Here is a 16,342-nt window from a genome sequence, read left to right as displayed (position 1 = left end):
AAAACGGCCAACTGAATACAGCCATCCTGACTACCGTTACTCAGCCCCGCTACAATGGTAACGCAGAGTGACTGTGGATAAGTAACTTAAATCAGATGATTTGTTTTGAAATAGTAACACATTAGAGTACTCGTTACTGAAAAAAAAGGTTATGATTATGTTAATAATGACTACGTTACTTGGTAACGCGCTACCAACATCACTGCTCCTCAGAAGGCTCCACTCTTCTGCACTCTGTGTGTATGCTAGTGGCCCCGCCTCCACCCACTGAGACAAAGTGACTATGAACCCTCTTCCTGCCTGTTTGGAGGCGAGTGAGGAGGAAATAGCACAGGGCAATATATTGAGGCCGGCGACATTTTTCAAGTTAATTTTCATTGATTAGTCCTGAATTAATTAATTTCTTATCGCCCTCCAGGTGACGTTACCAGGCATAAATCATCTTTAGGGATAATGAAATCCACCAAAATGTGGGTGGACCAGTGCTCCAGAATGGACCGTGTTCAATGCAAGAGAAGCTCCCACAGTGCAATACCTGGGAGTGTTATACACATCATTCTTTTCACATAAGAAATGCACCTCTTGTGTCTTGACAACTGGACTCAATGAGCACTAACAGTACAAGGATTAGGGGGCCCACCACCCGCCCAGCCCCTGGAGGCTGCGCCCCTGCAACTCCTGTTTCTGCCTCCCCTTTTATTTACGCTGTATGATCAGTAGTTACAAAACCAACCTGGAAAGCCATGTTGCAGCAACGCACGCTAGGTTTGCAAGAATGCATGACACACCTTCATCAAAAAAATACCTGTATTCTCCCTGTGACGTCACGCACCTCTTACAGTGCAGTCCTGGAATGGACTCTCACCATGTGCACAAAGTTGCCCTCATGGCGGCACTCGGATACAAAAAAACAATAATCACGTCATGTTTGAAATAAGAGTTACTTACATAACCATCCACGCGTGTGGCTCTCGTCCACGACAGGAAAGCAAAGTCAAGCCGAGGGAGGGGGAAGTTTTCTGGTCCGCGTGAGTCCTCCCTGGGAGCTGGAAGAGATCTTGTGCATGAGCTGATCATGCACAGGGAGCGTGCTGCTGCAGATCTCTGCGCGCTGGCTGCCTCCCTGTGACCCCCGCCACACCGCCCACCGACATCCTCCTCCCCACGGTCCCTGCTGGTTCCTCCTCCTGCTTCTACCTCCCCCTATCCTCCCCCCAGAAGGCAGGTGAGCAGGGCTCGCCTCAGGTTACTCAATAAAAGACTCTGAAGCTCCTCAACAATGAAGTTTTGACTTTAATGAGTGCATTTCATTTGTTTTAAACACTATGCTGAATTCATGTACAATAAAAGACTTTCGTTTGTGCAACATAACTGTTCAAGAAACGGTATGAATATAATATATTACAAATAAACAGTGCAGATTTGAGTTTAAAAGCATACATTGGAGTATCAATTAGTACTATAAGAACATTGAACAACTTTGCATGAACTTGTATTGGACATAATAGAATGACAGTACATCGATCATCCAAACGCCTTGCTTTCAGATTTTGTTATGTTAAGCATTTTAATGAAATTAATATTCGACTTCGTGTCTATGACGTTTTCGTTTAAATTGGGAAAATGCTATTTGAGGATTGTAAAAAGGATCAATTTAAATTGCAGTCCTCTCGTGTACCCCACGACGGTGGCCGACGGGGGCAAAAGCGCAGCAACGTCCAGACTCTGCTTTATAGAATTGTTTTGGAGCATTTCTCTTTTTGACGTTTTGACTTTTGCCCCCCGTCGCCTCCCGTAAGATGCTGATATTTACATGTGTTGAATGAAAAAAAAACGAAACATGTGTTGTTTTGAAGCAACGACACTTCCGTGTCCTCGCTGTCTGGCGGGCTTGCGCAGTGGCCAACCAGGAAGTAGGCACCACAAGCACGGCACAAGCTCTTCCGGGTTAGCCTTGAAATCAACATACATACTCAAAAATGATTCAACTTCATTTCACTAAAGACTCTTTACCAGATTTTGTCAGCAGCGACTTTCAGAACCTCAACAAATTCAACGAGCAGGTAAGTTGATGTTGTGTTCTTTAAAAAAGGCTAATCGAGCTAGCAAAGGGGAACGAAACATGAAATCCAAATTTGTCAAAAACATTTTACAAATCTTGTCTTTCTTTGCAGCAATTCATTCACCTGGTGGAAATACTGTTCCAGTTTTTGTTAGAACCGAAAGAGGTAGGACACAACCGGTTTGGATTTGATATTGTTACATTCGTGTCTGTGTCAACAAATCAATGTGTGCGTGTAGACAGAGAAGTTCACGCAGCAGCTGAGTGGATTTGCAGGAGAAAACAGGATGAGTGTTGGCCCGCTTAAGAACCTCATGAAGAGCATCATCCTTGTGCCACAAGGTAACGCACTGCCAGAAGGAAATCGTCTGTTCCAGTGTCAAACTGTGGCTGTTGTCACAGCTTTATAAGCACGCAGGAAACATTTGAAGTCAGATTTGAACTTGCTTAGCTGTTATACACGTGTAAACGAAGTGAAGCACTGGACAATGTGCCACATGGTTTCAAAGATCTACAAAGTTGTCTTGGCTTCCCTGGTCAGGTGCGATGAAGAGGAACCTGACGTGTGAGCAGCTCAAAGAAGACCTGCAGACATTAGGTACGCCATCATTAGGTCACACTGTATGGAAAAATGCTTATTTCTGCACATTTCACGTATATTTTGCATAGAAGTGGCTAAATCAACCAGCATACAAATGGCAGGCGTTCAGAATATGCATTCAAAGACACTGTGAATGCTATGTACTATTCGACACTGGTCACTGGTTGTCAGTAATGTTACTGTAAGGCCCCTAACACAAGATATGTTTGCTGCAGTAACCTACGGCAAGCTAAAACTCAACTCTGAATCCCTGATGTCACTTCCTGTCCGCCTGCTACTCAGCTCTCAGCTACCACTGGAATACATTTATAGCAACATATGAGAATGAGTCTTACTTTCTTTTACGTCTGATGTATTGGTGAATGGGAGTGTAAAAGTGGCTATAGGGGTGTTATTTTATGGTTAGAAGGCTCTAATGATGCTACAAAGCACCACTTTTCATCCTTAAATTCTGCAGCTGTGCTCAAACTAATCAACAGGCTCCCTTTTCAATCCAGACAAACAAGTTAGCATGTATGCCATTCACATGTTAGCAGCATGAGCATGCTAAGTATTTACTGTTTTCAGGTTAGGTTTTAGCATGCTACATATTAGTATATAGCTTTCTTAGTGTGTTTCTTAGCCAGCTGCAGCACTGCAGTTGGGCGTTAACTCATCGAGGCTACATGTTAGCATGCTAGCTGCACCACTGCAGTTGGGCATCAGCATCGCCAGTATTCACACATAATTTCTCCAGAAATTGCAGACATCAGTTAGTATTATCTTTGCTGACAACGTGTGGTGCTTTTGCCTCCTGTTTGAATCCTTTGCAGCCCATTTGACTGTGTTGTAAGGTGTTAAGTGTTGCTTTTCTTTACAGGACTTCACGAAGACAAGGCATCACACTTTTCCCAACAGGTCAATTTCTTTAATCTTTGTTGAATTTCCTTTTGCTGAAGTCTTCTTAATAGGCAGTCGTAAAAAACTAACTAATGCTTGCATAAGACATGTCATTGGTACGTTACAGTGGGCGGAGCATAGTGCGGCCCTGTCACGACTGGCCGTGAGACACACTCTGATGGTCAATCAGCTGGTGGACATGGAGTGGAAGTTCGGAGGTGAGATCAACTCAAACCAACAACTTCCAACTAGATCTATCTTTCCCCTGCGCTGACCCGTCTCTTCCAGGGTCAAACTGTGACTGTGGTAAAAGCGCCATTAAGTGTACAGGCAGTGTTTTAAGTCACATTTTGGCATTGCTAACTGTCATACAAGTGTAAAAAGTGAAGCCTTAATATCATTACAGTTTCCACAAGGGTGTGGCAAGCTAAGAACTGAAAAGAAGTTGTTTTAGAGTGGGTGAAAGTGGGTTACTTAGCATCATTGACGTCCCTGATGAGTTGGGCGGGGGTCTCATTGTTTACCCACTGACATGCAGGGAGGCTATTGTGGGGGTAATTGTCTTCCGGTGGGTTATTTAAATCTTAATTGACGTGCTAACAGGCTGCACCTCTGCATGAGATGGCGAGAAGACACGGTGACTTCATGCCTCTCACCAGGTGGTGTTACATAGGGCGCCTTTATTTTGGAATTCCACACTAAAGTCTCCTTATGATACCCTAGCTCTAATCTAGATGTTAGCTGGCAAAGAAAGCATGTTTTGTTGATCTGTTGTGCCCTCAAGTGGCCAACAGTCAACACGGCAGTCTGTCCTTTGTAGAGGTTCATTGTTTCCAGACTTGACAGAGATAAGTCAATTTCCACAAAGTAGGATTCAATGTTAATGAAGTATTTTTGTAGTTATGGCATGGAAAACTGGTGGTGGTGTTTGCTTGATATGTAAAACGCCACGCGTGCAAAAAGAAACTATCAATCTTCAAACAAGGAAGAAGAAACAAAGCGTGTTCATGCCATGACTTTGTGGAACGTTCAGATGCTTTAAGGCGGACGTGTCAAACTCTTTGGCCTGCCCCGCATGGAACAATCTATGTGATCAAGGGATCAACCACTCCTCCAGCTTGACATGAGTCACAGTGTCCACAATATTATATAAAGCACAAAAAGGTGCCAAATGCAGACCTAAAGTAATAATGACTCGGCTGCACACGACTATGACGACACCGCCTTCCACTGTCTGTACAAAATAACACCTTAAAGATGCGATCATTTTAACCGCGACGCAGCTTGCTGGGATACGCGGAATCCGCCCATTCCACAGCTGCACTGCAATGTCTTTGGAGATAGTCTGCATTTTCATATAGGACTGTTTTATATTTGACAGTGACTGTCGGCACCAGTGAGATCCAGAAAGTGAGCAACATCTTCCTGCAGGTACACACACACACACACACACGCACGCAGAGTACCTGACAAAAAAGCAAGCATGTTTCAGCAGGCATGTTATTGCATCTTATGTAAGGACAATAGGCAAGGCAAGTGTATTTATAGAGCACAATTTCTATACGCGGTCATTCAAAGTGCTTTACAGAAAGCGAAGAGCACAGATGATATACCTTCATTTGTCTAGGCTCCGCTAAATAGAAGTGCCAAAGTTGAGGACCGTCTTGCATCTTATGGAAGACCGTTCCAGGTGGTAGCAGCCTCGCCGTGTTGAGTCCCGACTCTGGGCATAAGCCGGAGACCGCTCCCCGAGCTTCTGGGAGCCCGAGATTGCTCATCCGGCTCCAACATGTCAGACATGGCACTTTGCCGCTAGACCGTGAAAAGACTGTTCTCTGAGCAAGGAGAAGCCAATGCAGGGAGCCGTATTTCCTGGTTCTAGTCAGGACCCGAGTTGTGGCATTCTGGATGTACTGCAGCAATTTTACCGCTGGTTCAGAGAGCGTGGACACCATTCCCCTAATGTGTGCAACGCTATTGAGGTGATAACAAGTGATTCATTTCATGGGGAAGTTAAAGTTCAAGTCCGGGAAGTCCTTTGTGACCCCTAGATTTCTAACCCTCGTCCTCTTATACACTGTAGAAAGTCAAACTTTGTCCACTTTAGAAAATCAGTGTACAGCTTGAACGGCGGTAATAATGTGTCCTACAGTCAAGCAGCGTCAAGTAGCGTCATGGTTCCGGGCTGCACGAGTGCTGTCAGCACTGGGGGAGCTGTGGTTGATGAGAGAACGATGAATCCCAACATGCACCATGATGTGGTGAGGCAGCAAATTGCTGCATAGCAGCTTTTATAACGGTATATCTTGTCTAATGACTATGTATAGGATGTATTTGAGATGAGTCAGTGTACAGCTTGTGTAGCAGTGTAGATCTACCATTATAGTCTGGTCTTTGTTGTGGTAGTGTTACAGTCCTCGGCTGCACGAGTGCAGACGGCACTGGGAGAGCTATGGTTCAATGAGGGAAAGAGGAATCCCAACATGGACTGAGATGTGGTGAAGCATCTTCTCAAAATACTATAGGATGTATTTTAGAATAGTCAGTGTGCAGCTTGTATCAGAGTAGATTCACAATTCACAAACGAGTCAACGCACAGCCATTGTAATCACACACCTTCCCTGCTTCTAGCTAAAACTGGTGGTCCGCAAGGGGAATTCCACAGAGAACGTCTACATGGGTAAGCTTTCCTTGGCTTTACTAAAGCTTCACTGGAACACATATGGGAATATACAGTATGACGTGCATTGTGCACAAACAATTAGCTGACGTGCAACACATAGTCATCCTAAAATCCAATGCATTTTGTGTTATATTGTGTGAAAAATAGATTTGGAATCTTTCTTTTTTTATTATTCATACAGAGCTGACACTCCCTCAGTTTTATAACTTCCTCCACGAGATGGAACGAGCCAAGGCCAGCATGGACTGTTTCAGCTGAGTCTGTGTGTGCGTGTGTGTGTGTGTGTTTTGCTAGATGTCAATCTGGTGTGAGCATGACACATTTCAGTCACGTGAACAGGTATATTTTGAAAAAAGCAGACATTTTTTGTGCTTGTCTGCATCAAAACTGCATAAGGGGTCACTAAAACTGACTTCTAAAAACGCCACTTTGTGTACTATTTTATTCAATATAGAAATAGTCTGTTCCAGGGTCAAGCTGTGGCCAACAACAGGCAATGTTTAAGGTCACAGTTGAACCATCATACCACTGTTAGCTTCCAGGGTGTTTCTATTGGACACAACCTGTCCCATAGGAAATATAATAATCTGTTCCAGGGTCAAGCCGTGGCCATCCAAACAACTTTATGGTGTGTACGCAATGTTTTAAGTCACATTTTAGCATTCACTGTCACATGTAAAAAAAAAGAAGTGAAGCAGTGTGTAACAAAGCTAAAATAAAGTAAAACTACTCACCCTAATTCGACTCCGACTGAAACCTATGCTAACCGAGTCAGAAATAAATTATGTGTTCCAGAAAGGCAAAAATGCTAGCAAAAAACACATTTTTAAGGTTACTTTTACCTTCACTGAGGATGTGATCGTTGCCAAAGACAGCGATGAGGCAGCAAAATCAACACCTTCCTGTTTTGCCAAGAGTTATTTCTTGAATTCAATGGTGTTTCTCATCTCACCAAAACCAGAAATGGAACCAAAGAAAGTTGCCAGCAGTGGGATAAAGAAGCTAAGAAGCGTTAGTGACTTCAAGAAATAACTCATTGCAAAACAGGAAGGTGGTGTGGAAGAGGAGGGTGTTGACCTTGCTGCCACATTGTGTCTTTGGTAACAATGAAAAAAGTAAACCTTAATAGTTCATTTTCCCTTCCATTTGCCCTTTATAGGTATTTAGAATTGTTTTGTGTTAACAAGTTAAGTGACATAGCCATTTTGTTAGCAAGCTAAGGATGCTAAAAGGATGTTTTTTGATTAAAATTACATAAATAGCACTGCAAGACGGGTCAATATTGTACGCGCTAGCTAGAAATTGTATGCAAGTCGGGGCAAAATTTTGGAGGCCGTTTTCGCCATTAACTAGAAAAAGTGCTAACCAAACCTGCATTAATTCCTGATAAATTAGCTTAGCAAGTTAAACAACTCATTTTATTTTTGTTTTATTACCCCAACCAGGTCATTTGTTGCAGCAAAACATTCATTGATTTTGTTGTCTTTTTTGAAAGATGTAATTTTTGGGACATAACATAGCGTTTTGCATAAAATAATCAACATTAATTACCTGAAATAATTTAAAAATGTGCAATTGCCACATTGAAGCTTGCCTTTCAACTTAATTGAAGCGCTCCCTCGTGTGGCTGAAAGGGGAACTGCAAAAGAAACTCCCATTCAGTAAGATCTGAACATGGTAAATGAAAAATAGAATGAAAGAGTTCGTAGACATTTTGTAACAAAAGGAGTCAACATGTTAATAAAGTGTCTTTGTTTGTGTGTGTGCGTAGCCCAGTTAGCGGCAGACGTAGTCCTCGTCACCCACTCATGGTCCCTCCAGCTGACCGTCACCATGGCAGCCAACGGCAGTGGTCGCACACACACCCGCGATATGGGACGCCACTTTATCACTGGCAGTCTGCCGCTGAGCAAACGGCGACGCTTCTGTTACCATGGTAACTGTTGTGTCCCATCATCATTCGTGTTGGCTCCGCTTCCTGTTTGAACGATAGTCAGTCTTAAAAAGCTAACAGCTAGCATTGTCACCCGGTAGAGCGCAGCTAACTGTTTGCAAATAGCAAAAAAGTATGGTTTTCATGTGTTGCCGGAATCAGTGTTACTGTTTTTTGTGTGGAAAAAGGGGAAATGGGAGAGGCTTGGCGTCCTGAGGAGGGATTAGCACAGATTATACTTGCAAACCGTTAAAACGGATGTGTCACTAGTGAAATAAACCGAGCCCCATTTTTTAAGACTTGGATCACTATTTCGGAAGCAGGAAATATTCTTGCATTGAGGAAAATGAAATGGTGAGATATGTAGCTGCCGTTCAGCGTTTGATTTTTTTTTTTTAAGAAATGGCACCTTCAAGAAGTGTATGCTGCACTTGTAATAGTGAGCTTCAAAGTCAGCTCTGAGCTAGCTTGTGAGCTGCGCTATTTATGTTTACAGTATATACTATATGTACTTTAAAAACATATCAATGATAAATTAATGAAATAAAAATGATTTCTAATTTTGTTATTATGTTGACTTTTCTAAATGAAGTTAGCCAGCGAGCTGGCCCGTTAAAGGAAATGCATCACATGACTCCGTGTTGCTCGGCAGAAACATTTGTGTCCCCAAACCCAATTAAAAAGGCTAAATAAAAAGGTTTTTTAATTAAAATGAAAAGGTTAAAAAGTAAAAGCGTGTTTGTCTTGCAAGAAGGAGAAAAGAAGAGGAAGTGCGCCGTCGGAGTCATGTTCCTCTTCCAAACCGGCGAAATAGCGGCTTTGGGCTGGTGGGACGCTGGTGGCGCCAAGTTCCTCATTTGCATAATGCAGCATGTGACTTCCTGGGGGTTAAAGGTCACAAGCCGTCCACTTGAATAAAACTTTAAATGATGGCTACAAGCTATCACGACCACTTTGATTCGTTCACATCTTGAAGTTTGGCCAAAGAGAATAATGTAGAAATAAAATGGATCCAAATGAATAGCATCTACATTCAAAAATGTAAATAAATTCTAACCTAAAAAGACACAATGATGATAACCTTCACGAAGTTGAATGATCTCTCACAAACTTAGTTGTTGATTATTAAACAAAATCATTTGAGCCATAATTTCGTCGTAAAGATATGAATAATAGAAATGTGGTTTGGCTGAAGCTCCGGTCCAGTTCTTCGTGGGACATGAGGAGGAGGCAGAGGAGGAAGGTGTGGACCTCCACCCCCACCCGCCTCAACGGGACTGGCCCAGAGACCCAGACCGCCAACAGGTGTGTGTCTTTAGTCCTCTAGGGTCCGACAGTTCGCCATGCTAGACCTGGTCAGCATGGCGGGGTAAGACTTGTAGTTAATTGGAGTCTTTCAAGATCCCCGCTGGCGTTTTGTGGTGTTGGTACTTCCCGACCCCTTATGCGAGGACACCTGTCGTGGATTCGTGCGTGGGTCCAACCATGTCCACCAGACCAAGCAGCCACACGGTGCAGCACCACAAGCAGAGTCCGGGAGGCTCCTTCCCGGCCGAGACGTTCGCCGAATTCCAGGACTGGTGCCTGAAGACTTACGGGGACTCCGGCAAGACCAAGACCGTCACCCGGCGCAAGTACGGCAAGATCCTGCAGACCCTCCTGCCGCAGGGGGGCGACGAGACGCGGACCGAGAGGCAGGACAAGAATCACATTAACGCCAAATTCAAATTTTGGGTCAAGTCCAAAGGCTTCCTGGTCCTGCAGGACGACAGGATCGGATCCACGGAGAGAACGGTTCTTTACGTCCCAGTCAAGACCACGGTGAGTGAACACTTTTCCTCTTTCACTTTGTGTGTGTGTACCTACCATCTCCCACCTCCTGGTGTGTATGTCCGGACATTCATAATAATATTCTTTCCTTATTTGGAAAGATGATTCGACATGACATGAAGAGCCGTGTAAAAAATGAAAATGTATCATAGAGGAGTCTTGATTGAATTAAAAAAACAAATCTAAGCTTGAAACTTGTGAATGACACACAGCTATCAACCTTGTGCTTCTTTGATTTTAACGTAAAAATATGACGCAAACAACGATATTTTTCGAAGCCTCTTGTGTATTCTCTCAGTTGTTGGCGCTACATACATTTAGCATGTTGCACGTTTAGCACAAGCTACCATTTGCCAGGTATGCTATTGTTTCATGTCACGTGGCTTCTTTGTTTACGCCTTACTGGCCGGCAGGGGGCGCAAATGTGTGTGTGTGTGTGTGTGTGTGTGTGTATGTGTGAATGTGTGAGAAGACAGGAAAAGAGGCTCGAGGCTCGAGCACCATTATTTCTTTGGACATTTTTGAGGTTGCCAAGCGGCCCTGAGGTGTTGAGTCTGTCTCCTATCTGAGGACAAGTTGTTTGGTCTGGATGGACGCCTAAGGGCACCTAACCATGTGTGCAAGTGTAAAAAGAAGTGAATCACTTGATTATATTGTCAATAATCAGTTCCAGGGTCAAACTGTGGCCATCCAAAAATATTTAATGTCACAATTTAACTGTCTTAAGTGGAGTCGCCCTTGTTTCAAATGAGTCCCTCCTGTTCTACCAACATGCAGTCACGTGATGGTGATGAAGGTCCATCACTGCACAGTTGACCGTTTAGAGTGCGACATTCAGATACTGCATTTTGCTGTACTTCTACGCACTTAAAAGAAAGATAATTGGGACACATCCCTTTGTCTTTCACTTGTGTTGGTGCAGACAACTAGAGGAGAGTGTGTTGTTATGTCTAAAAAAGGAAGTTGTGAAGTGCAATGATAGTCGCTGTCTGGACCCGAGTGTCAACAACGTCCTCCTCAGTGCCACAGAGGAGGCGGGGCCACCGTACACACACGGCATTATAATCATGGTTATTATTGAATGAAGTCATGGTTACACTAAGCTTTTGCACTCATGGCAACAATGAAAAGTCCCCTATCCTTTTTCATGATGCTCTCACACTCTACTCAGTCTGCTGCCCTCTGCTGTCTCCTTTCAGCTCTGCACAGAGCACCGGCTGCAGGCAATTTGCAATCAAGCAATATCCTTGTTCATTCATTTATTACATTACATACATTCAGTTTCTACCACTTATCCTCAGGGTCGCGGGGGTGCTGGAAACTATGCCAGCTGACTTTGGGCGAGAGGCGTCGTACACCCTGGACTGGTGGCCAGCCAATCACAGGGCACATATAGACAAACAACCATTCACACTCACATTCATACCTATGGACAATTTGGAGTGGCCAATTAACCTAGCATGTTTTTGGAATGTGGGAGGAAACCGGAGTACCCGGAGAAAATTGAATTGAACTCGGGTCCCCTCGCTTGCACGCTAACCGCTCGGCTGCCGTGCAGCCCATATCCTTGTTCCTTACTGCTATTACCTCCGCCAAATAACTTGAAAAGTTTGGAATGGATTTGGATGAACATTTCAGCAATTGCTGGAAATGGGATATGGAGGAACTATTTAGATTTCAGAGGCGATCCAAAATCCGGAACGCAAAATGCCTTTGATCTAAAGAGTTGTAGCTACTTCCACATTTCTTAAGACTTTACAATATCAAAGCATTCAAACAAAAATAATAAAGTTAATATGGACGTTCCTACAATTTTCCACATACCAAGAATCACCACTTTTCTGGACATTCCCATTTTTCGGAATGTAAAATGCCTTTGAGCTGAAGGCTTCTAAATTCTCAACTCATTGTGGACATGTAGGCTTTGCTGGGTGTTTGCATGCTAATGTTAGCATGTTAGCATTGCTAGCATTTTCAGCTATTGTCATTGGTACACACCATATACACTTAGCACTTTCATGATAGGTGTTAGCTTGTTAGCGTTACTAGCCACATACTAGACACATATTAACACTTAGCACTATCATACTCGGTGTTAGCATGCTAAGCCTAATATGGTAGTATTGCTAGCATGTTAACATTAGCATAGTAACATTGGCAGCATTTTCATTGGTAGACGCTTATATAAAAACTTCGCAATCATGCTAGGTGTTGGCATGCTAATGTGATCGTATTAGCATTGCGAGCTATTGTCATTATTGTCAATTCTGCCCTATAATTTGTCTTTCTTTCAATACAATACGGTAAAAATTGGCATATTGTGAGACATGGTGATAAATCATGATTTAATTAATTTGAAAATCACGATTATGCTGATGAAAAAAGATATATAATTTCACAGCCCTAATAAAAATATATCTGTGATTAAATACATTTAATTTGGAGTTGACTATGGACAAAATGCCATTAATCGCAATCAAATATTTAAATCGAATGACAGCCCTAAATATAATACTTTACTCATGAATAGCCAACAAATCTAAGCCCACCACTTGATGGAAGACAACTTCGTGGAAGAGCAACAGCCTCCACCACACATCTTAAAATCAAGCCCGGGAGTTATCAGCTACAGACGTGGGAGCCGTTTGTTGTTTTTCAGTGCCTATGCTAGTCTGGAATGATGTTGCTGTAAAAATGTGAATGTAATGTTGGCACGTTGGCATCACATACTGTAGCTATGTTGGAGACGCCCACAGCACACACTAAACACCATGTCACTTCCTGCATCAAGGCTAACACACTGCCGATACGCTAACGTGGCACCTCTGATGCTTATTTCAAATGATTTCAAATATGTCCCCCTGCTAATGGTTCTCTTGGTGAGACCAGACCAGGCCGGTCCCTGGAGGACTACTTCCTTTTCCTCAAAGAGGAACCATGCCTTGCCTTTTTCAACTTTTAGGTCCTCACTATGGCTGGGACGACACATCGATGTCATCAATGACGTTGATGCAAAAAATACGTTGACGCAAGAACTGATCTTGCAATAGGATGTCAAAAGTATGGGAGTACTTTACACTTAAAGATAACGATTCGGTGGTCTGTGACCTGTGCAAAATGGAGATAGTGTACCATAAAGGCACTACCGCGATGCACCAGCACCCGGGAGCTGCTTGTGTGGAGGAGAAGATGGCGTACGTTTTCAACTTTTTTTTCTTTCCTTGTTTGAAATGATTAACCCCGTCATTCATCCAAACCTGAGCAGACACACACGGACTGAGAGTGGTGGTGGAAAGCAAGATGGAAAGATAAAGTCCTCTTGCAGGAACACACACAGCTGCTGTTATTTTTCATTTATTTTATGTTTATATTTTGATTCAGATTTTGTTTTTTGCACAATGTTTTATTCATTTAAAGAAAGTTTAATTATTATCATTGTTATTAAAGGATTCCATTGTGAACTTTATTGTTGTATTGTTCAGTACAATTCATTTTTCAACATATGAAAATATATTGGAAAGAAGAAATTAGTGTTTTATTCATGGAGATGAATTTGCATTAATTGCTATATAGGGCAAATTATGGGGAGATAATCGAATCAAATCGGATTTAAAAATGAATTGTTAGAATAATCGATGCATTGAAAAACTGTTTTCTAGATTAATCAATTACAAAAGTAATTATTTAATCCAGCCCTAGTCCTTCCCCTCCTCTTGGCCAGGCTGGCGCTTGGAATGGCATTGTGTGTGGTTTGTGTGTGTGTGTGCGTGTGTGTGTGCGTGTGTAGGGGGTGAAAGGGTCCTTTTTAGAAAAACATCCTTTTGATAAACGGCATCCAGTTACCATAGCAACACTTACTATAACACTTATCTGAATTAACATAAATGGGATAGAGAGAGTGAATTCATTCTCACACACTCACACACTCACACAGACCCTTTGTTTGTGCCATTACTTCACTGACTTTGTGGATTATTTCCAGTCTTTATTTTGCTGATTTTTGTTCTGAAAGAGATATGGCATTACAGTTGTGCCACGGCCTGCTGGCTTGTGTCATCGTGTCCTTTCTGCTGTTGTACTGCAATGTCCCTGAGTTTGTCGTTTTGCATTTTCAGTTGCTATGAATGTTTCACTGATCGCAAGAAGTGACACGTCGCGGGTTCCTCATGTGTGTCTCTGCAGTGTGCGGATGCTGTGTCTGGCGGGGACTCGTCCCTCAAACGCGTGGCGGTGGTGGAGGACTTCTTTGACATCATCTACACAATGCACGTGGAGGTCAGCGACCCCGGGAAAGCTCCCAAGCATGCCGGGCAGAAGAAGACGTACAAAGCTGTAAGCGTTGCTTGGCCGTCTTCTTTTTGTGTTTCATGTTATCGTGTCTTTCACAACACTCTGCAGTCCTTCTTCCTCTTCCTCTGGCTTTATTCCTCTTTCGCTGAAAAGGAAGAGAGTTGCTTGATCGACTAAAATAAATAGTTTCACATCACTCACACAAAACCTGGCGCTGTCTCACGCATACACACACACACACACACACACACACTAGAGCCCGACCGATATGGGATTTATGGGGCTGATGCCGATATTTGGGACTGAGAAAAAACAATATCCGATATATATCGGCTGATGGGCCGATATTTGAAATAAGACCATTAATATACACAGGATATAATACTGTACATGAAGATAAATAGGTATAATAGCCAAAATATGAACCAATAATACTGTGGTTTTGATGCGTTGGCCTGTGCCATTGCAGCCTGTGCATCATGAAATGCCTCTTTGTGATTAATTTTTAGGTGTTGCCACAAATTTGTCATGTTCTTTGCTTTACTGGTGCTGGAGCCCTGGCCAACTTGGCACGATGCATGGGACGCCTGTTGGGTCTTTTGCCAAGTGTCTCCAGACCTTACTCTTCCCCTATGCCTGTGAAGCATTTCATTTCATTCACGTTTGCATTTTACTATTTAGCATAGGATTTGTAGCATAGGGATTAAATAAAAAACTAAAAACACCCTGGAATAGACTTTCCCAGGGTAGTAGTGGGGGTCCCTCAATATCCAGAGCCTTGAGGAATTCCGTGCGAAACTCGTCCCCCCCGGAGCTTTGCCACTAAGGAGCATTTTGACCACCCCAGATACCTCAGCCTAAGTGATGGAACTGTCCGCCTATGTGTCCTCACTCTGCTTCTTCTATGGAAGGTATGTCAGTGGGATTGAGAAGGGCCTCAATTCCTTCCACCGTCCGACTACATCTTCAGTTGAGGTCAGCAGGCCCCCGTCCCCACTGTAAACAGCGGGCACAGCTTCCCTTTTTTGAGGCACCAGAGGGTTTGCCAGAACCTCGTCAAGGCCGACTGAAAGTAGTGCTCCACGGCCTCACCAAATTCCTCCCACACCAGAGTTTTTGCCTTGACAACTGGCGAAGCCGCATGCCGCTTGGCCTGACGGTACCTGTCAGCTGCCCACAAGCCATCCATGCTCGATAGGACTCCTTCTTCAGTGTGACGGCAGCCCTGACGTCTGGTGTCCACCATTGGGTTTGGGGCCTGCCACCACGACTGGCACCGACCATCTTGCGGCCGCAGCTCCGTTCAGCTGCCTCAGCAACGGAGGCACGAAATATGGCCCATGCGGACTCAATATGCTGGTCCTCCTCCGGGATGTGGGTGAAGCTCTGCCGGAGGTGAGAGTTGAAAGGAGACTCTGCCAGACGTTCCCAGCACACCCTAACTACTCGTTTGGGTCTACCGGGTCTGTCCAGCATCCTCCCCTCGCTCTCTTGTTCACAGCGGATGACTCCAACACAGAAGCACCTAGCCGGGGGGCTATTAATAAGCCCACACCAGCTCGCCGCCTCTCCCTTGCAGCAACTCCGGAGTAGAACAAGGTCCAGCACCTCTCGAGGAGTTTGGTTCCAGAACCCAAACTGTGGGTTGAGGTGAGTCCGACTATATCTAGTCGGAATGTCGCAACCTCTCTCACAAGTTCAGGCTCTTTCCCCACCAGTGAAGTGACGTTCCATGTCCCAAGAACCAGATTTGTCCGCCAGGAGACCAGGTCGCCCAGGCACCCATCCTTGACCGCCACACAATGCACCAGACCCATGTGCTTGCCCCCGCAGGTGGTTGGTCTACAAGGGGGCGATCCCGTGTGGTTTCTTCGGACTGGGCCCGGCTGGGCCTTACGGGTGAAGGCCCGACCACCAGGCAATTGCCTGCAAGCCTGTCCCCCAGGCCTGGCTCCAGGGTGAGGCCCCAGTATCCCACGTCCGCGCGAGGTGCGGTCTCTCCTCTTTGCTGTCTCCATGGGGGTCTTCTGAATCACTCTTAGTCTGTCCCGTCAGCCAGGACCT

The 16,342-nt window shown here is 44.2% G+C and overlaps 2 protein-coding genes across 5 annotated transcripts in view; both read left to right on the top strand.

Annotated features, from left to right (window-relative positions):
- Window positions 1-1,886: 1,886 nt before the first annotated feature.
- commd7 (COMM domain containing 7) lies at window positions 1,887-6,956 on the top strand. Of its 2 annotated transcripts, XM_058051237.2 has the most exons (9): window positions 1,889-2,063; window positions 2,175-2,228; window positions 2,302-2,404; window positions 2,604-2,660; window positions 3,523-3,560; window positions 3,670-3,760; window positions 4,924-4,973; window positions 6,174-6,222; window positions 6,407-6,956. In XM_058051237.2, the coding sequence occupies exons 1-9, from the start codon at window positions 1,980-1,982 to the stop codon at window positions 6,481-6,483; spliced, it is 603 nt and encodes a 200-aa protein (XP_057907220.2). In that variant the 5' UTR covers window positions 1,889-1,979; the 3' UTR covers window positions 6,484-6,956. The 2 variants fall into 2 exon arrangements, with proteins under 2 accessions (XP_078652848.1, XP_057907220.2); XM_078796722.1 differs by lacking the exon at window positions 4,924-4,973 and having other exon boundaries at window positions 1,887-2,063.
- Window positions 6,957-9,230: 2,274 nt separating this feature from the next.
- LOC131104092 (nucleolar protein 4-like) overlaps window positions 9,231-16,342 on the top strand; it is a 53,857-nt gene continuing 46,745 nt past the window's right edge. The window contains exons 1-3 of one of the 3 annotated variants that reach the window (XM_058050877.2): window positions 9,231-9,463; window positions 9,560-9,979; window positions 14,171-14,320. In XM_058050877.2, coding sequence (XP_057906860.2) covers window positions 9,644-9,979; window positions 14,171-14,320 — 486 coding nt within the window. In that variant the 5' untranslated portion in view covers window positions 9,231-9,463; window positions 9,560-9,643. Of the gene's footprint in view, window positions 9,980-14,170; window positions 14,321-16,342 lie in introns of all 3 variants that reach the window. The other 2 variants (XM_078796524.1, XM_058050878.2) reach the window with 2 other exon arrangements.

The sequence above is a fragment of the Doryrhamphus excisus genome, linkage group LG15 (assembly GCF_037039965.1).
Source record: "Doryrhamphus excisus strain RoL-2023G ecotype Guam linkage group LG15, RoL_Dexc_Guam_v1.1, whole genome shotgun sequence".
NCBI lineage: Eukaryota > Metazoa > Chordata > Actinopteri > Syngnathiformes > Syngnathidae > Doryrhamphus > Doryrhamphus excisus.
The sequence above is the reverse complement of the archived record's forward strand: the minus strand, read 5'-3'. Positions and strand labels throughout refer to the sequence as shown.